At 46.0% G+C, this 21,234-nt stretch overlaps 2 protein-coding genes across 2 annotated transcripts; both read right to left on the reverse strand.

The window, feature by feature from the left end:
- Nucleotides 1-56: 56 nt before the first annotated feature.
- On the reverse strand, nt 57-8,304 carry gyg1a (glycogenin 1a). The gene is made up of 7 exons (XM_048988393.1): nt 8,145-8,304; nt 6,487-6,622; nt 5,635-5,809; nt 4,526-4,688; nt 2,119-2,245; nt 1,422-1,647; nt 57-1,321 (listed from the first exon to the last, which is right to left on the reverse strand). The coding sequence occupies exons 1-7, from the start codon at nt 8,149-8,151 to the stop codon at nt 1,154-1,156; spliced, it is 1,002 nt and encodes a 333-aa protein (XP_048844350.1). The 5' UTR covers nt 8,152-8,304; the 3' UTR covers nt 57-1,153.
- A 973-nt stretch (nt 8,305-9,277) lies between these two features.
- On the reverse strand, nt 9,278-15,053 carry agtr1a (angiotensin II receptor, type 1a). The gene is made up of 2 exons (XM_048989974.1): nt 14,718-15,053; nt 9,278-11,534 (listed from the first exon to the last, which is right to left on the reverse strand). Exon 2 carries the CDS (start codon nt 11,401-11,403, stop codon nt 10,381-10,383), a length of 1,023 nt encoding a protein of 340 aa, XP_048845931.1. The 5' UTR covers nt 11,404-11,534; nt 14,718-15,053; the 3' UTR covers nt 9,278-10,380.
- Between the last annotated feature and the right edge of the window lie 6,181 nt (nt 15,054-21,234).

The raw sequence follows: 21,234 nt of genomic DNA on the forward strand, positions 1-21,234 counted from the left end.
AGGTGGAAGACTGTTATGGGGGGGTTATATCTTCTAATTCAGTAATCCAAGAAATAGTCCTTTAACAGTCTTTATTGAGGGGGGGGAGCTACTGCAAGTTATAGTAAGTACATCTAGCAACCACACAGTCAAACTACTTGCTTTTTCTGGTAGGGGGTGGGGGCAGTGACACCAGTGTGTGAGCAGAAGGTTACTGTAGACTTCCCAAGAGGCTGTTGTGCAAGGCATCTACCGCATGATGGGGGGGGGGGGGGGGCGGCCGGGATCAGAACAGGCTGCAAGTTGACGGCTTGTGGCACAAACCTTGACCAACCTGCCGGAATCACCAGCCGGCATCGCACCGGCCATCCGGAAGCTCGGCTACATTCCAACCATGAAGACTGCTACCCACATCGCTCTCCATGTGGAGCAGGACGGTGGCTAAAGCACAGATGAGATGTTAGGCCTCGAGGGGAGGCAGACGCCGCAGAGGAGGCCTCGTGAAAACTGGTCCGCAGGCTAAGGCAGCTGTCGATTGGCTCCGGAGGAACCACTTAGAAGCAGCAAGTAGGATTAGCTACTGGAAACTGGGTTGTTATTAATCTGTGGGAAAAGAAATGTAACAGACAGCCAGAGGTCCAAGGACTGTACCTTAGGTGTGTTTTTACAGGCAAGTCATGTGACACGGAAATGCAACACGTTACAAATTTCGAAGAAATCTGTTGCAACTGATGAATGTTGTGGCAGTTGGGATAAGACGTTGCACCTTCAAGGACTAGTTGGGGTACAGTGGTCTAGTTGAACGTCATGCTGCGTGACTGTTAAAAGCTGAGTCACCAGTCTGTGTTGTGTAACGCCCGGTCCTCTGTCGGTAAGGTATTACTTCACATTGCATGGCAGGACGCTTGGTGAAAGCTCTCGGTACATTGCTGCATAGTTTCAAATTACCTTCGTGTGTAAAATGAGGTCTTTGTCTGCTGGGCAGGTAAGACGTCTTTGGGTTTCGGGAAATGGGGGGTTGGAGAGAAAATATTTAAATGAGCTGTACAAAGGTGCCGAGTATGACTACATCCAACACCTGAAAGCACTGAAGATCGTCGGTGTGTGTTTTTGCAACTTTGTGGAGTTATATCTGTAACTAAAGGGTCATTCTCTGGATCTGTTCTTCTGGATGTTACTTAAGGAAGGAGTCGAGCTTCCTTTGTATGTTCTCGAAGGAGTCCATTCCCATGTAGTCTGCTTGTCCCTGTTCCCACCTCCGCCTGCGTTCCTCTGAGGAGAGCTCCGGCTGCGGGAGGGGCTCAGCGACATGTATGTGAGACACCCCCTTCCGGATGTCATCCTGGACAAACACACAGTTATCCGAATGAGCAGTCTGCCAAACTGAAACTTTACATGCAGAACATCCATTAACAGTGGGACTAAAAGGGAATCCTACTTACAATATTGTGACTGGATACAGAGAGGAAAGACTCCGCTCTGTGCTGCTCTTTCAGCATGGGAGTCACTGAGGTGGAGAAGACGTCCCACCACTTCAGCAGGAAGTCGGGGTGGAGTGTGCAAGGCTCCTGGGCATGACCCCTGATGGTCTTCGTCTCTGCGTCGTAGGAGTAGTTCCACGGCTTGAGTGATCCCAGGAAATGGACCACTTTGGCATTGCCCCCAAACCTAGAGGAATGCAAGGATCAGAAGAAGCCTCTGGCTTGAATTTGCATCAAATCAGTTTGGATAAATTAATTTCACATGAGCTGCCTTAAGCACAGGGGGTCTGGCAACTCTGAGAATAATAATCAATTACGAATGATCAGCCATAGGGAAAATGCACTTATTAACCAACAGCTGGACTCCACCAGTGATTTACATGAAGTTCTGGATACTGAGGAACTCCAGCGACTGACACTGCTTGGGGTAACAGTCTATAAATGAACAGCTCTATTTCTGGTGACTAGTATATGTGCGGGACACAGCTGGGACAGTCCTCTAAGAACGGGGGGGGGGCGGGCAGACCTTCGCCATTTCCAGTAACCCGACAACTAGGCATTAACGCACATTCATGTGACCCTGCAACTGCTTACTCGCCCTCCTCCATTTACAGAAGGTTTGGGGGGGGGGGGGGGGGGGGGGAGCGGGGCGTCTCACTGCTTAAATGCTGGGAGGTACGAGTAGAAGGCTGAGCTGCTGAGGTTGTAGATGAAGGGCAGATGCTTGGAGATGTCCGCCGTCGCCCAATTGCTGAAAAATGTGTTGAGGACTCCCTGGTCCCCCCCTGTCAGAGAGGAAAAATGTCATGGAGACAGAATGGAGACAAACAAGCACACGCTCCATCCCCCTCCATCTCTCTGGGGAAAGAAAAAGATTATCTGTAACCAAGAAGCATCAGTGAGTGGCTATGCGATGAATGGAAAGCTTTGTTGGAGGGGTGGGGGCAGCTGGCCGCACTTTTGCTTAGGGGGCAGCGACTGCTAAACCACGGTCGCCTCTGAGCTTAAGTCTTCACCTCAGCACGAGCAGCAACATCTGGTCCTAAGTGATCAGGAGGTCCTAAGCGACTGGGAGAAAAGATCAGGGTGTAAGAGAGAGAAGAGGGGGCTAATCCAATCACAGACAAATAAACAATAATAATAATATATATATATATTTTTTTTTTTATTGATCCTGTCCAGATTTTGAACAGTTATGGAACTGGAACAAACTTTTGTCCATACTGGTTCCTGGCATGCTTCTAGGTCAGGGCTGTCTTGCCCCTACAAGGTGACCCAGTTTTTCCTGCACCTGGGTTTAGAAATACAAATATGACACAGTCCAGGGCAACGTTTGTTTAAAGTGCAAAAAAAAAAAAAAACAGCCTGAGACTCTTGCATGGTACATCCTGAGCGGTATAAAAGGAAGAGTAACGAGAGGTGCTCTGTGGGGACTGAAAAACGACACCGCAAGACTGACTGGGCATTGCAAAGGCATGACAACACAGTCTGCAGGCTCCCTGAAGCAGGGTCCTGTCGGGGAAGCAGTTCTAACTCACTGCCAGTAGGGGGAGCAGTGGAACCCTCGTGTGCTCAGGCTGCAGTGCACAGACGTTATACATCAAGGCAGCGGGATGCCGACATGAAAATGGGGGGAGTAAACAGGGATTCACAACTGCCCCCCACAAGGACGTTTATAAAAAGGTCCTTCCACGCTGAGGACTCCACCGCGGTATCTGTGAAATGTATGCTATTACATTTGCACGTTCTCCGTTGACCAAACACTAGTTCATGGCAGTGACCTCTGCCCTCCCCAGGCTCCTGTTTCAGTCACATCTCAGGACTTCGTGATTTAAGGCAGAGCAGTTTGCCAGGCTTGGCACTGACGTAACCCTGCTCGCAGAGCCAGCGGCGACAAATCACATCCGTCTCACCTAGAATTATGAAAATTCAGCGGCCTGATGAAATGAAAGGAGGGTGTCTGAGCGCTACGAGGATCATTAAGTGTTTCAGCACTGAGTCGGCAAGTTGAGAAAAACTTACTGTTAATTAAGAGCCGGAATCAAACAGTATTATTCCTGGCGCTTTTCAAACAGCTCGTTTAAAAACACCACCCCATTCATCCATATTTTTTAATGAAATCGCACAACACTTTTTATTTTTAGTAAGAACTGCTTACAAATCCCAATCTTTATTTTTGAATAACGCTACATGGGTCAGAGCACACTACTGGGGCAACAGATAGCACTGTAGAGCATCCGTTGGGAATGTCATGGAACGTGCTAGAATCTTGCTAAGGGTAATTAAATGTCAACATAAAAAATATGCCCATTGATGCACCGAGAGGCCGCATAACTGCAGCTAGCCAGTGGGGGGTGCCGGACATGGAGGTTAAATAAAGCGATTCACCAGCGGGGGGGACTGATGGTATCCAGAAGCCAGTATGTGGCTACAGGGTAATGCAAGCTTATGCAAGCCTATAGGCTCCCCAGGAGAACACACAAGGTCAAGGGGAAGGGTCACCATCACAGAGGAACCCTATCTATGAAGTCCGAGCTTCCTGGGAGGTGCTTAAGGTCAATGTGTCGGGCATGGACTGGCCAACTAGGACCACAGACAGTCAAATGCACAGATGGAACTGACTGTGCTGATATACCACAGGATCTCAAACTAGACAAAACACTGCCTGAAGTAGCAAGATGCAAATTCCTTTGGGTCCACCACAAAACACTGGTCTACGCAGATATGGAAATACTAGACGTGCTACTCTGACGATCCGAGCTCTCTTGCAAACAACTTCCCGAGTCTGCTGAGGCCAAAAGTCAAACAGCATGGTCAAGAGGCAAAGGAACCCGCCATGTGAGAAGACTCCAAGCGGCCATTTTGAAAAGCTACAGGTTCCATCCCAGCCTGATGCCAGGGGCTGGAAGCGATGACGTCATCCGACATGACAATGACTTTGAGTGGTGAGGAGCTCAAACCTGAAGACCAGAAGGACATTTAAGGCGGCTACAGTCTCGTTGTGCTATCTTCCCCCCCCCCCCCCCCCCCCCCCCCCAAGCATTCAGGGTATAAAAATAACTTGCCGTCAAAGCTGCCACTCTCTGAGCATAGCTGGAGGATTCTGCCGTAGGTCTCGTTGGACGGGCGGAACACGAACACGCCGGAGTTGAAGCAGTCTGGCCAGCCGGGGTCGGGGGCAGCTGAAAGCTCTTCCCGCTCGAACAGCTCATCCACGTTTGCCAGAACCTATGTAGGAGACACCAACAGCACAGGGATACACACACCCAACAGCTACACCAACCCTAACATCTCCACCGCTCGCTAACATCTCCTCACAATCCCTCAACAAACCTCATCCATCACCCAACACGGTGAACAGGATCAAGTCATGAACCAACCATCCATCGAAAGCAGGCGATGTGCACGGTGGCAGCTGGATCTGGGTCCGGTCAGAACCTTGTTGTGGCCAGCTGCCTCATTACCTCTGATACCATGCTAATACGTGGTGCTCATACAAGGAATATGCAATAAACCGGACACGTTTGCCCAAATTGTTTCTAATACAATTTTTCACACTCAGTAACTTAGAGAAAACTTTTATCCACATGACCTTAATACTTAAATGTTAAATCAACCCGGTATTTGCAGCAAAATCCCATGTATTGTGTTACTTGACCACTGGCATACCTTGTTTGGCTAATCAATACCTCACCGAGTTTTTTAACTTTTTAAGTAAATTAATTAAGGGAGTTGGTGGTGAAACGTAACAAAGACACGGAATGGCTGACATGCCGAAGAAGAGTTTTGGGAGCCAAAGCGATGTTCTTCTATCCATCCAACAAGATTGAACTTTTTGGAGAACAGAAGATATACTTGCTAGATTTTTTTATCGTGTTACTATAAATTTGCATATGTTCTAATGCTAAAGTGTGCTTTTCTGAGCAAATATATACTTCCCATCCTGATAAAGAGGGTTTGACTGTCTAACTTTTGCATAGTTCTGCAGAAATTGGGTTCTTAGAACTGAAACTCATTTGGAATGTTTACAGGTTATACTGAAAGCATTGCCAAGACTCACTCTTTGGTAACAAAATATCTTACTCCAGGTTTCTGCCATCGCATGACTGGGGAAAGTGCCGACTACTTGGGGGTCCGGTCACACCACGGTACGCTCTCCGGTCAGGCAGCTCACCAGTGTGTCGGCATCCATGAACACGCACTTGGTGTAGTGTGTGAGGGTCCAGCAGTGGAGTTTGGTGAGCGTCACACCCAATTCGGGCCGGTTCATCAGGGCCAGGTGGGCCGAGTCCCCGCTGTCGAGCACGTCAACGAGCCGCACCTCGTCGAAGGTCGCGCCGAGTACCTCTCTGGGCGTTAGCAGACGTGCCAGAAATCGCAGTGTAAACACAGGGTCGGTTCTTGGGGTGTATTAGGACCCAGCAAAAAACTGGGGCTTTTCAAATCAAAACAACCACTATTAGTACTATTAACAGGGACGAATTGTAAGCTAAGAGATTAAAAAAAAGCCGTATAAGGTCTAAATTTCCCTGGTGCATCATCACTGCGCGTACTAATAATCCAAGCTAATAATTATAATAGTTTTATAGATCATATAAACTATTGTCACATGACCCATTTCGCTCACCAGCAGCACCTATGGAGCTGGGGGTTAAGGGCCTCACTCAGGGGGTCACAGACGTGACCATTCTGCTGAGGCTTGGCACGAACTAATGACCCTCCAAGCACGGAGGCGTAGCCTGCTGGGCCACACGCTGTGCCCCTTACTAGTTAGAAGCCTGTCAGTCATAGGTGATCACTGTACTACGTTTAAATTAACTGAATTTATTCACATTTAAATGATTAATTTACATTATTTAGCCGACATTTCAATCCAAAGCAATGCATATTTTGGGGGTTAAAGGTCTTGCTCATTGTATGCTAAGTACCATGACAATTCTGAACAATTCGGAACACACACACATGAAATCTTTATTTACCCACTCCACCGCCTCGCTAACCCTGGGCTAGCCCGACGAAGCCTCACCTGTAGGCGTCTGACACGTGGGGGCCCATCAGAGCCACTAGTTTCCTGGAGGTGTTGTAACTCCGTAGGGACTTGGCTAGCACCATGGCCCCCTTGGCATAGCTGTCGTTGGTGGCCAATGTTACGAAAGCCTGGTCTGCCGGATAGCGCAAAACAAGACAGGGGGAGAGGGAGAGAGAGGGGGCTGTCACACGTGCGTCTCACGCGATCGCGAGGCCAGGGGGTTGTAATTCGTGGCTCGAGTAATTCATGTATGTGGGCATGAGTTTATTCTAAGCAATTAGGTGTTACAAACCGCTGATTACTCTGTAAAACAACGTAAGCTCAGTCTTCGTATTTAGTGAGCGACCTGTATTTCCCGTACCGTAACTGATTTACAGAAGAGAGAACTAGAACAACGAAAACAGCAAAATTGTATTTACATTTTATACTCGCCACCTACGCTGTTGCATCATTGTAAATTTGCGTTCCCGTCGTTCAGCCAGCTGCGAATGTGTTCGTTATAGTTTCACGCTCGATCTGTACTAGATTAGCAGCTACGGAACACGGATGACTGGTTTAAGCACTTTCCATCATCCATTAAGGCACATAATCTATGATGAAGTTAAAAGGCTCTTTCCTGCCTGCATGCCTTCAGCATATGGCAAGGATAAGACCGATGTTTAGCAAACCAAACGATCAATCGAATCTAAATTACGCAAAAGGTCAAGGGGAAACGCAAGATATCATGGGTTTAGTTAAACGGCATTATTACCGAACTAACTTTTAAGTTAAAAGACGATCTTTTCAATCATAATCATTATGCTATATACACTAGACGGGGTCTTGAATATAATCTAGAATTAATTCACGTTAAACGTTAATTGGGAAAAAAAGAAACGAAACCAAAATTATTCGCCAATACATTTAAACGGTCAAATAAGATGCAGTGCCGCATAACGCTCTGTTGTGAAATTGTCAAGAGATCGCATTGATCCCATTGGTCGTACTCATACCAGCCATACCTGGGACGTGACCTCCAACATACGATCGCCCATGAAGCAACGACAGATCCATGTCCTTACAATTTAAATACGCAAACGACAGTAAAACCTATCCCACACATAGTGCACAATAATCGAAACGCTCGTTTTGCTTGCTAAATGCTTTGGTCATAAGTGAGTTTTGTCGCTATCGTTATCATCATCATCATTATTATACAGTTACGGGAAATCGTAATGGAAAACTTATGTACGTGACCAGGTGTACGGTTTGGGCTGAGCGCACGTAGATATCCGGCCTGTAGTCGATAGTTATATGATGTTTTCCCACGCTGTCGAGGGCACACCGATTTGATTTTAAGGAGAGCACAAGATAAACTTGCGCGATACTAGGCCCACGCCTCCTCCTCCTCCGGGCGAAGTGACTGCCGCAAATGTAAATCCGTTTTTTATTAATAGCAATAATGTGTCCTTGCGGAACAGCGCAAACACATCGCGTTATTTTTTAGACATGCATTTGCAAACGCACTGCTGGTGGAAATTATTATTATTATTATTAAAAGCGCTTTCCGACTGCATTTATTTCGCACAGGACCCGCTGTCCGGCCGCACGACCTGCGCACATGTCAATATCCGAGAGGCGACTTGGATACCAGTCGCTGTCCGATTGCCACCTACCTTCCATGATTCGAAGGGAGACACGACAACTCCGTCGCCCGGGCTGTAAGCTGCAAACACAGCCGAATTTCCAAAAGAGCAACCGAACAGGCCAGCTGTAATTTAAGGGGACAGTGCACTGTTTATAGATCGGCTGTCATGTGACCGGCTCTCTGACAGCATACCCCCACCTCGTTATAATGCACTGCCTCTTTATAATTCTTTCCCTATTTATAATGCAATGCCTCTTATTGACCGGTTGGCTACGTGCAATATTGTACATTAACTTTAATTCGCAAATGATTTAAATTGTTGATTTAAACATAGTTGGCGAAAATGCTGAGAAGAGTATCAGTACTGCCAAAACTGATCCGTACCTGTGTATGTATCAACAAACATATATTAACAATGCATTTCAAGAAATAATAGAGGCAAACATTTCAAAGGTAAAAATACTGCCTTTGCGATATTCGATCTGTGCCTTTGGCTCCATCTGGTGGTGAAAAATATATTCGCAATAGAAATTACTTTGGACTGAAACCGTGGCCCGGAGATACGCACTTCCGCTTTGGGTGCGTGTGTGGAGTTTGCATGTTTTACGCTGTGTCGTGTGGGTTTTCCTCGCGCAATTCAAAGACATGCAGTTAGGCTCATGTGGTATGATTGCGGTAACACTTAACTTGACGGGGCACAAATAATATAGTATTATAGTATTACTTGTGTATTTATTTACCACAAACTAAGTCTTAGTCACATACTGATCAGTGGTTATTGTTGACACGCCAGCGTAACGAAATGTGTCCTCTGCATTTAACCCATATGTGACATAGCAGGGGGCAGCTAATTGAGTGCCTGGGGAGCAGTGCATGGGGGCGGTACCTTATTCAGGGTATCTCAGTGGTGCTGTGCTGGTTGGGGATTCAAACATACAATCTACCAATCACAAGTGCGCTTCCCTAACCATTAAAACACCACTGCCCACTAACTGCTGCACCCTATCGAAAGGTAAATGTACCTTTCAAGGTACAGAAATAAACTCCAAGGAACAACTTTGTACCATGGTACATACCATGGTATATGTTGGCTGCAAGGCGACACAAATATCATGTTTGCATAATCTCAGGCCACTGCTGGGGAAAAAAAGGACGGAAACATTTCCCGTGTGGGGGGTTGTGCTTATTACACATTTAAATAACCCATACAATAACGATAGATCTCCCTAAAACATCAGTACGTTTTAGGGTTTTAAGCATGACTTAATAAATGGCCATGTTTATAAATAAAAATTACAGTAAACAACAGAGTAAAGATTCATATATACAGAGGCACTATTCCACATAGGGCAGTGGGTTCCTAAAAAAACAAACAACCAAAAAGAAAAAGCGTTTTTTTGCGGACCGCTGTAGATACCCCTGTCACGCTCCCATTTCTCATTCATTAATTCATTGCATGTTAGCTCCTGCAGTCAGTTAGTCTCCACTCATGTCACGTTAACGAAGACGCAGCGTCGATCGGTTTTATGACGTCACAGAGAAACACAGGCGAAGACGACTGCATTATAGGTCCTGCTTACACTAAAAGTTCTAGAATGACATCGGGAACATTTCTACATCTAGCCCGTCTTCATTTCCAGTGATTTGACTATATACACAGCCACACTTTTCAAAACCTCTGTGTAGCAGAACTTTTTATTCCACTAAACATATTAAACCTGGCTGCGATGGACTGGCATCCCATCCGGAATGTACTCCAGCCTTGTACCCCTATACTGCCTGGCAAAGGTTGCTAGTTCAGGTGTAGAAATTAAAAATCCGGACCAAGATTTTGTTTCCACCAATCACTTGAGCATAAAGAGTCACAATCACAGAGTACTCAACTGATTGGTTGAAACAAAATCTTGGCCTGGATTTTTAGTGTATGGACCTGAACTATCTGCTTCTGTTGCCTGGGATAGGCTCTACCCCCCCCCCCCCCCCCCCCCATCTCTAACCAGGATAAGCATTTAGAAAATGGAAGGATGGAGGATATAGATGAGTGCGATTCATGATGGACTTCAGTATGATGCCTGATGCTTTTGCTGTGTCACTTCAGCATACATGTTCTTTACAGCGGTCAGCAAAACCACACCATTACATTCATATTTGGTTATTCACTCAGCAGTCATTCTGGGGGCTTTTTCCACCGTTAGCCCCATTTTCTTGTCATCCACAAATAAAAGGACGACACTATAACTTCAGCAAAGCATGCCATTGTTTGCTTATTTGACACTGGGCAGACTGGTTGTCCTGTTGGCAGAGAGGTGCAGCGGCTCTGAGGCCCGATAGGAGACGTTGCTCATCTTGGCACTGAGGCTGGCGTGGGAGGGGTTTGCAGGCCCCCTCCCCTTCAGGAGCTTCAGCAGGTTCCTTCTGAAGTTCTTCCCCACGAACCCATAGAGGATGGGATTCATGCAGCTGTTGAAGTAGGCGATGCAGATGGTGAACGGCATGGCGGTGTCGATGATGTCCAGCATGTGGCAGTTCTGGATGACCTTGAGGAGCACCAGTGTGTCCATGAAGTGAAAGATCTGGTGCGGCATCCAGCAAAGGAAGAAGGCCAACACTACAGCCGCCAACATCTTCAGGACCTCATCGCCATGTGAACGGCTCTTCTGCACCCCGTGGGCGTCCAGCAGAGCCTTTCCGATCAGGCAGTAGCAGGTGATGATGATGGCAAAGGGGATGAGGAAGCCCAGCACACTCTTCATCAGGCTCAGGGCCACCAGATTGTAGTTGAGTTCGTTCCTGTCCAGAATGGCGCATACAGTGATGTTGGAGTCCTTGATCTGGAAGACGTCCCTGGTTACAGCAGTGGGGACGCTGAGAAGGAAGGCGAAGGCCCAGATGATGATGCAGGTGATGCTGGCGTTGGCCACCGTGCGGCACTGGCGTGAGCGGACCGGGTGCACCAGGGCTAGGTAGCGATCGATGCTAAGCGAGGTGAGGAAGAAGACACTGGTGTACAGGTTGAAGATGACGAGGCTGGCTGTGACTTTGCACAGAAAACTACCAAAGGGCCAGTTATAGCCCGTTGCAGTGACAATAGCCCACATGGGCAACGTGAGGAGGAAGGTGAGGTCGGACACGGCAAGGTTGAGGACGAAGATGTTGGCCACCGTCTTCAGCTTCATGTAGCAGTAGATGACGGCCACCACCATGCTGTTTCCCACGATGCCGATGACAAAGTTGCAGCCGTAGACGACAGGGATGAGTGTGAAGATGAGGGGGTAACTGCCAGACATGTTGCATTTCAGCGGGATCTCCTCGCTGGCACCCCCCGGTTGCGTTCTGCATTTTGCTTCACAGAACAGCTTGGAGGGGGGGTTAAGGGTCTGTCAAAGGCGGATTCTAGAAGCTGAAGGTTTCCAGCTTCCTAAAAGAGGCACAGCAGAAACATTTCAAATCATTTGTTTTTCATTCAGCCATTATTGTCATTCAGAACAAAGCACAGCGTCATTGCAACTTCAGTTATCATCAGCCTGTATATGTTATCATAATTTAACTTTTGCTGACACGTTTGAACATATTATCGGATTTGCTTACTAGTACCGCCCAAAAATTGGTACATTAGTTGATACTAGACAGGTGATAAACATGTAGTATTTTCACTGGCCACAAGGTGTCAGCGTATATTCTGTTTTCAAGGCGATGTTTGTTTGCGCATGCACTCCAGGGTGCCCACTGTCTGATGCCTCGGGTTTTCTGGGTTAGGCTACCCGCGACCGCGCGTTCTGCCAGCCTCGCGTTCACGAATAGCCGCTTGCTTATTGTGTATTATTGCATTCTAGGCTGATTGCAGAAATCTGTACACTACGACATATTTTACTTAAAGAATATTTCACGGTTTTACTATGAAACATCAACTTTTCAAATGTATCTGGATACGTTACTGGCTATTTTATACAGAACAAATTATAATAGTTATACACAATTAGCATGTTTGTGGTATGACTAAAATGAAATACATTTTTATTTACTAAAAACATCCCTCCGTGGTTTTCTGCAGTTCATGGACTATGCAATTTAAAAACGAATCATACCATACTTAACATTAAAACATTTTAGCAAATTCTTCAGGCCTACATCGAATAATTGAAACCAGCGCCGCTTTGAAAGACTTATTTCTCCACCATAGATAGGGGAAATGACCTAAAGATTCGGCTCTACTGTAATAACAGTAAAATATGTCTCGTAAAACGCGCCGTTTACTGAGTTCTACTGCGCTGAAACCGTCTGGGATGTGCTGTACTGAAACCCATCATTATAAGCGTGTGTGCGTTAAACTTCATTTTCTCCTATAAACTACACGAGGTCCCCAGTTCGCCTTTGAAGACCAGTTTTTATCCTGATACCAACAATGATATTGTTTGCAGATGTGGACGTTGTCGCAACCGGAGGACATTAGGGAGCCTAGGGCAACAAAATCATGAAACATCACCCCGCGTTTCCTCCTCAGACCCAGTGCAATAAAGCGGAGACAGATGTCAGTGGTTAAGATTTAAAAGTGTTTTCTTTCGTTAATGATTACAGCAGTGGTTGGCTGTAAATCATAAACCGTGGGGAATAAAATAGAACATGATCACAGTCTACGTGATTCGAAGATATTTATAGCATTTGCCATCTCGAGAATTTTATACAGCCGTTTTCATATTCCGTGTACTTCTGCGTTCGGCTAGTCTTGTGTGTGACTGGGTGTGCATGGATGCTCTTTTTTTTGCTTGTTCAGACAGTATAATGTTAGCATTTTCACATTTTATCATGCTCCAAATGTAAGCAAGTGCGAATATTACCTCTGAAGTTTCCTTTCGCTTTCTCCACGAAACGCGAGACAGTAGCAGAAATAAGACTGCCTATGGCCTAACAAATGTGTGTTTTTATGTACCAGTGTTTACCTGTGTAGTCATTCTGTGTCATTTTATGAGACGAAACCCTTCACGCAGTGACGTCTTTTCTTGTCATCCTTGTCATTTTTTTCTGGATTTGAATTAGGACAAATAATAAATAGCAACAATCTAATCAGGGAGTGGATTTAGTTGCTCCACATCAGGAAGTTAACATAACTCTATAAACATTAAAGAAGTATGGGAAACGACTGCTAGATGGTATCTTGATAGACAGACAAAGATTTTTGTGTTTCCCCCGGCAACGGGCGGTGCGGGTGTTTGGCTCGGGCTGTGCCGCCTGGCCGCCGTGAAGTGGGGTGAAGACAGGAAGGAAAATGAGAGCCTGACAATGAACGGACGCAGTCCCACTTCGAAAGAGGGTCCTATTGGGCAGACATCCATGAGGCGTTACAGCCGTGGATTTATACCACCTTGACAAGCTTACCGCCACTCAAACCATTCATTTGCGCAAGGACCCCTGCCGGCCACAAACACTTACTACACCAAAAATTAAATAAACGTGTTCCCTTTTAGGAGATGGTGAAACAGCGTGTTCTGCTAAACAACTATCTAGCTAAGATCTTCTTTTAAGATCTGACTTTTAAGTGGGGTACCCAAACAACAAGCCCACCCCTGGCCCAGTCCATAATCAAGGCTGGACCAGGAATTTTCCCAGTGGGCCAATGGGATTGTGGACTGGAAAAATTGATCACTGATCAAACTGGCAAAATTTATCAAAGTTCAAGGCTGACTTTTAATTGTAGACTAATTGTAGTCCATAATATACACATTAGATATACTGGGGGTGTGGGGGGGGGCGGAGAAGGGGGTCATCTCAGTTGCTCATGGACGCTTTAAGTTTTACTTGTGTAATTTACAGTTTTATACTTCCATGTTTGTAAATTAAAACGATTAATGTTTTCTGTTCTCCTTAATCTGCAACCCAGTTTAGTCCAGAAATTTCCATGATAATAGTTGCTATTGTGTTTAAGTGCCGAAATCCTCATCAACCCTAGGGGTGTGTTGGAAGAGACAGGCTCACGTCCCAGAGACTAGCCGAAGTAGGAACGCATTGTTTTCGTCCGTTGTCAGGAAGCGCGAGGTCGTGACCCCATGTTATGCAAGCGTTACCCTGCTCCTTAGGCCTGTGGCGATATGACTGAATTGAAGAGCGCATTTTTGAGATGGAGAAGCCCTGCTGATCAGGAAGTAGACAATTACTGTGGTATGGAGAGCTGAGAAAGTCACAATCTTAATTCAGGATGTATCATTCTATCCAATGATGTGAAGTTCAATCAAAAAAAAATATTACAGTGACAATAATAGCACATAATTTTAAGTCTGGAAAACTGGCAGTGAAGAATTTAGACACAATACCCCCAAAACATTTGGAGGGTGCAGTTTGAAGTTGGGAGTCTGAAATTTACTGCACTGACAATTTGAATTGTGGAGGGACTTTCGCAGGTTGTTACGGGCGCATATTGTACTGCCTGGGTTGTGAAACTGATTAACCGACATCTGCAGTTAATTCCGAAATCTATCTCAGATGTTAAAGCGTTGAAGCTTTTTAAGCACCATTACTTGAAGGCTCTCCAACACATGTAGATAAGTTCTGGGCTGAATTCCCTGGCGGAAAAGAGGATTAATAAGAAGATAGAAGCTGATGCTCTTACCTTGAGCAGGAGCTGTTCTCTGGAGAACTTTCTTCAAGGTGGAGAAGGAGAGGAAGACAGCCGGGAGGAAGGGAGATTGCTCTCCAGTGCTCGGCTGATGAATGGATTCGCTTTTCTGGGGGAGAGTGAGAGGGACGAGTCCTTGGTGCCGCTGGACAGACACGCACGCACCGACACGCGCGCACCCAGAAAGGCACGCACACACATTCAGAGCGCTTGGTTGTCCACGCCTTCCACCCACCGCTCTGTCTAGATGGTCTGCACTTGGCCAATGTCCACCCCTCCTCCTCCGGTGCTCCCTCTTATACTGCCCCTTCGTCCACTCTCCATTCTCACTGTGGTGGTGAGCCCGCTGGGGAGCGTTTATTAATAACACCGGGGGGGTGGGGAGGAACGGGCTTCGGCCTTTTGTTTTTCGGCTGTGAGGAAGCCCCCCCCCCCCCCTCCGCCCCCAAAAGGCTCCTCTACTGTCTTCCAGCTGCTGTTCAGGGTCAATAATAAATGGGAAAGAGTAACGCTGATACTTTCGGGGTGAATAGCACCTAAGAGGCCGATATCGACTCCTTCATCTCCACCCATGATCGATGCACTGATACTAGTAGATATTCAGCATTTGGTGTTTTGTTTGGGTAATGGAGCCGTATAGAAATCCAGAAGACGGAGACCAGTCCGTTCCGGTTCAGGGTCCGTGGTCGTGGCTGTAAGGCACTTTGCTGTGTCGGGTCACACTTGACCTTAACGTAAGTGCGAATTTTTAAAACTCACAGAGTCCTTTTGTCATTTTCGGGGCGAGACCTAAATGACCCAAGGTCAAGCTTCCTCATCATATGTTACAGTATAGGGAACGAAGGCTCACTTAGCCCTCATGTAATCAAACGAAGAACTTTTGTTAATTTCCAAGACTTTCCAAGTCCACAGGAAGTCCACGTATCCTGTGGATTTGAGTGAGTTTTGGCTCTTCAGTTTGGGGGTTTTGTTGAAACCTGCTTTAGCATGAACACGAAGGTGTGCTTCACTGAAAAACTCTGACCTTACGCTGTCAAAGGTGTGCTTCACTGTAAACATGATGTAAACATAACACAGAAACACTCTGACCTTACGCTGTCAAAGGTGTGCTTCACTGTAAACATGATGTAAACATAACACAGAAACACTCTGACCTTACGCTGTCAAAGGTGTGCTTCACTGTAAACATGATGTAAACACAGCACAGAAACACTCTGACCTTACGCTGTCAAAGGTGTGCTTCACTGTAAACATGATGCAAACACAGCACAGAAACACTCTGACCTTACGCTGTCAAAGGTGTGCTTCACTGTAAACATGATGCAAACACAGCACAGAAACACTCTGACCTTACGCTGTCAAAGGTGTGCTTCACTGTAAACATGATGCAAACACAGCACAGAAACACTCTGACCTTACGCTGTCAAAGGTGTGCTTCACTGTAAACATGATGTAAACACAGCACAGAAACACTCTGACCTTACGCTGTCAAAGGTGTGCTTCACTGTAAACATGATGTAAACATAACACAGAAACACTCTGACCTTACGCTGTCAAAGGTGTGCTTCACTGTAAACATGATGTAAACATAACACAGAAACACTCTGACCTTATGCTGTCAAAGGTGTGCTTCACTGTAAACATGATGTAAACACAGCACAGAAACACTCTGACCTTACGCTGTCAAAGGTGTGCTTCACTGTAAACATGATGTAAACACAGCACAGAAGCAATCTGACCTTACGCTGTCAAAGGTGTGCTTCACTGTAAACATGATGTAAACACAGCACAGAAACACTCTGACCTTACGCTGTCAAAGGTGTGCTTCACTGTAAACATGATGTAAACACAGCACAGAAGCAGTCTGACCTTAGACTGTCAGGCTGCCTTCCCTTCTCAGACTTCAGGGATGTTCTTAGCATTTTTACTTATAGTTTTGGGGGCAGAATGAAAAATGACTGATTCAAAGAAAACAACCAATCAGATTATAGAGGAAGCAGGACCAAGGCAAATGATTGGAACATTTTTCTGTAAGGAAAACTCCAATATGCAGGCTTTTACTGGCCATGTGCTCCTATTACCAAGCGTGATAGACGGCACCACGCCCACACTGACTTTATCTTTTTCTGTGTTTTTTTCCCTCCCTCTTTCTTGCTCTGGGGTCCTCAGTCTCTTCTGATTAGGCTTGACTGTGTGTGTTTGTATTGCTGAGGTCTCACTTCCTGTGTGTGCCTATTGGCAAGGTCTCACTTCTTGTGTGTGTGCCTATTGGTGAGGTCTCACTTCCTGTGTGTGCCTATTGGCAAGGTCTCACTTCTTGTGTGTGTGCCTATTGGTGAGGTCTCACTTCCTGTGTGTGCCTATTGGCAAGGTCTCACTTACTGTATATGATTATTGGCAAGATCTCACTTTCCGTGTGTGCGCCTATTGGCGAGGTCTCACTTCCTGTGTATGTGCCTGTTGGCGAGGTCTCACTTCCTGTTTGTGTGCCTATTGGCGAGGTCTCACTTCCTGTGTGTGCCTATTGGCGAGGTCTCACTTCCAGTGTGGGTGTGTGTCTGTGTTGCTGAGGGCTGCCTACACGTGAAATGTGTAAGCGATGGGCATGTATCACTACAGCCTTCGAATCCAGCATCTTGATGCTATAACAAGGCACTAATATAGCAGTTCTGCACCTGATACAGCGATCAAAGCCCCCACTATAAGACGACTGCATGTGGAAGAAAGATGGCTTGTCAAAGCTGTGGTTGCCAGATAGGAGATGTCCTGGCCAAGGTCAGCTGAGTATTTACTATATATAACACACTCATTCTATCGGCCTCAAACAAAGGGAGACCTGTCATCTCAGCAAGGTGAAACCGGCTGATGATTTTCATTGCGGCATCCGTCGCTTCCAGCTGGGGCAGCGATAAACGCGTAAAAAAAAAATCACACGTGAAGATTAGGATGTGGTTGGTGTCCATCTTCTTGCCAATCTGCCCCCCCCCCACTCCTCAGAGGTATCCCACGGCTCCCGTCACGGGGGGCAACAGCAAGCTCGGGAGGAACCTGAATGTGATTTAATTTGTTGTGTTGATAGCCAATCTCCCAGGCGGGCTCCTTCAGCGACGTACACGAGCCGGAGAGTGGAGCTTTATGGCAGGTGAGGGGTTATGGGGTCTCTCTGTGACCGATAAAATATGCTTATTGCATGAAAATAAAACATTTTGTAAACTGGCAGGGGTCCAAATGTGTTTATCAGGCTTGGGAATTACTCTTTTTACGCTTGTCTCTTTCTTCTGTACCTCTGTTGTGGTATGCAGATGTCCCCGGGCGTCATGTCAGACGGGGTTTCACACTGTCCGCATTTGTGAGATGCTCAACATAGGCTTTTGAGTGAGTGGGACTACTTTTATTAACATGTAAAAGATACAATGTTATCAGCCCTCCGAGGGCAGTCGACTGGGGTTAATGCGTAACGTATTCTCTTTTATTCACAGAGAGAAAATGTAAATAATGGGTAATAGGGGTAGTAATATTCATAAACCGAAGCCACCTCATATGGATTGGCCTCGTAGCATCTCCAAATGCGCGCAGTCCCATTTAAGGTTTGAGTTCTTGTTTTACTGCTCATATTAAAAACACTTTTTCAAAGCTTGTATGTGTGGTTTGAAAACCATTTTCCAGCCAGGCCTAATCAACTGGTCTTGTATCTGACATCATGATATGTTTACTACAAAGGGTGTGACAGTCACCGCACTTCATTCACAAAATAATAATAATGACAATAATAATAATACAGATAGGATATTTTAGAAAACAATATATAAAAAATATATAAATGCTGTGGAATGTATACATATTAACAAACACAGGAAAACACTGTTTTGTTTAGCTCAAATTCAGTTACTGACCACTGACCAGATTATTCACCCTGAGACACCACGGAGACCTCACGAGACCACGTAGGATATGGATCAGGAGCCGTACGGTCTCAGAACTCCCGTGTCGAACACAAACAGACACATACAGTCGAACAGGATGTTGTCTTGGAGTCAAACCAGGAGGTTTCCACCAAGGGACAATGTTTTCTAATTAGGGTTAGAGGTTTATTTTTAAAAATCGTGTTAAGCTAAAAACAGAACTAGCATAGTGTGCTGTATCAGTCGCTGCCACAAAGGATTGTGGGAGGAAGTCCCAGAATACACCAATAGGATACAACTGTGCACACAATGCTGGGGGCAGCTTCAAACCGCAGCTTGAGAGGACAGCATGACCTGCTGGGCAATCATACACTCTTGGGGGGGGGGGGATGTTAGGTGGTACATGATAGGTATCTGGAAATTAATTACGAAATTTCTCAAACTCCAGCATTCAGTTATTTACCCCTGGAGGACAGGTTCGTCAACTTTGAATCTTTGAAAATCGAATAACGCGGTGCAGTTATAGCCTGCTTCAGGAACACAAGCAGTATTGGATCACGGAATCGGGGTAATGAAATCACAGAGGCAATTACAGTGTCATTCTGAAGCCGCTAACTTAGACCAATACTGTGATCTACACTGAATCATCACCCCTTGGGAACAGGAAATTGCGTGGTATTTAGGGTCATAAAAATACCTAATTAAATTAAGTATGAGAACATTCCTAAAGCTATTTTATGTTTCACTCTCTGGGAAAATGCCGATGAATTAAGTGCTGCTACAGGCAGGCTGTAAAATAAAAATAAAAATGTTGTGGTCAGGAGACACCATGTCTAAATAAACCACATCCCACTAGGTAACGTTCTCTCCAGAAAAGGGCTTTGAAGGTTCCTCTCAACCTGAAACATCTTATAATCTTCAATGATCTGATTATTTAACAGGAGGGTTAACCTTCCGGTTAGATTTTGCTGATTCTTCCGAGGCGTTGTCAGGCCTGAGGTGTGGTGACAGTGACAGGATCTGCCCGGTCTGATGGCCATCGTAGCTGCCCACGCCTTGAGAAGTCGGCTTCCCGCCGCGTCGGAACCCTCCACGTTACGGGGGAGCCAACACAGCGAATCTGTGAGCTTTAGAAGAGGATCGTTCCAGACGACACTTAACGGGTCGATGGATGGTGGACGGTGTGGGCGGCGTGGGAGCGGAGGCCGAAATTCACTCAGCGGATCTTGAGGAGGGGTTGCGTGCGGGCGTCACCTAGAGTTATGTGAGAGCTACAATAAGAATTTTTGTGAACCATACATAACCCCCTCCCCCTGTTAATCCCCGGGTCAAGGCCCAGCGTGCGTACATGTCACTTTTGGGAGAGTCAGGGTTAATATAATATTTAATTCCAAGGGGAAATGCCAACACTGTTTAGTTTACCTTGGGTGTAAAGGACATAAGGCAGCTGGGGCTAATTTAAAAGCCACTCTTCACTAGTAAGAGACTGGAATGAACTGGTAGTTACTTTTTGTTTAATTACCTCCCGGGGCAGTGGAAAACGAGCTACACACTTTTTACGGTTAGCTTTAGATGTAAATAAATCTTTGCGATGGCATTCTTTGGGAAAGAGTTTTCATTTGACTTGCATTTTGGGCTAAATCCAAAACATGTTTTGCATTTGAACCAGCAGGTGGCGTAACGATTAAGGAAATGGGTCATGACGGACTGAAATTCTTTTTAAGATAAGACATATATCGCAGATGTGTTGGAGTCACATCGGAAAGCACTCGTCAGAACCACAAAGATCATGGTGGCCCAAGGAGTTCAAAGTTGTACATTTAGTTTTATTGTCCTTTTGGACAGAATGTGTATTGAGAAAAGTCTCCTGAAATGACCCCTTCTTATGCTGTCAAGGGGGACGAAAGCATTTACAACTGCAATTGCTGCTATTATTATTCAGGTCAGTCACGACGATCTTTGACAGAGATCGCTTGATTAGTCTGGACCTTAGCAAAATGTTCAACCTAAATAAAAAAAAAAAAAACGTTCAATAAATACATCTATTGGACGACATCTGCTGAATTTCCTTCCTTATTGAAACCATAGTTCAACAAAGCACAGGCGATGCACCCAGGTGCTATAAAAATATTGTCCACACAGGTGGGCCACCTATCTTTGTAACTCAGGCTTTACACATGTGGAAGGACGTCAGGGTGTGGTCATTTCTGAAGGATCAGCTCTGGGAAGCATGGCGGGCAACCGGGAAACAGGAGGCTGTACACAAGGGGTGTCCCTCCTCATCCGGATTCAGCCACTTACGATCGGCTGGGTCACCCCTGGCAGCGCGGAAGGCTCTTGTGATGTCATGGAAACCACGGCTATTTGCGCTACTGAAAACACAGGAGCGTCTCACTATTCTAAAATGTCATAACTGCATAGGCCGGACACTCTCCCACAAGCTGTGCGTACATGTGGCACGGGGAAACGTCACCGCGCTCGGCTTTTAAACCAAGCAGGCGTGGGACTGGTCTTGAGCAGCCCCAACTGGGATTCAAGACAACAACCACTCGGTAAAGGTCTTTCAGACCGACTTCCTGAGTGACTTGTTTGTTTCTGAAGCTTGCAGA

This window comes from Brienomyrus brachyistius, chromosome 21, assembly GCF_023856365.1.
Source record: "Brienomyrus brachyistius isolate T26 chromosome 21, BBRACH_0.4, whole genome shotgun sequence".
Classification (NCBI taxonomy): Eukaryota; Metazoa; Chordata; class Actinopteri; order Osteoglossiformes; family Mormyridae; genus Brienomyrus; species Brienomyrus brachyistius.

Coding starts and splice junctions, on each gene's coding strand:
- gyg1a (XM_048988393.1), bottom strand. Junction 5,810..6,486: donor CACGTGTCAGACGCCTACAG/GTGAGGCTTCGT, acceptor GCTAACGCCCAG/AGAGGTACTCGGCGCGACCT. Junction 1,322..1,421: donor CTGTATCCAGTCACAATATT/GTAAGTAGGATT, acceptor GTGTTTGTCCAG/GATGACATCCGGAAGGGGGT.
- agtr1a (XM_048989974.1), bottom strand. CDS start 11,403: ATGTCTGGCAGTTACCCCCTCATCTTCACACTCATCCCTGTCGTCTAC.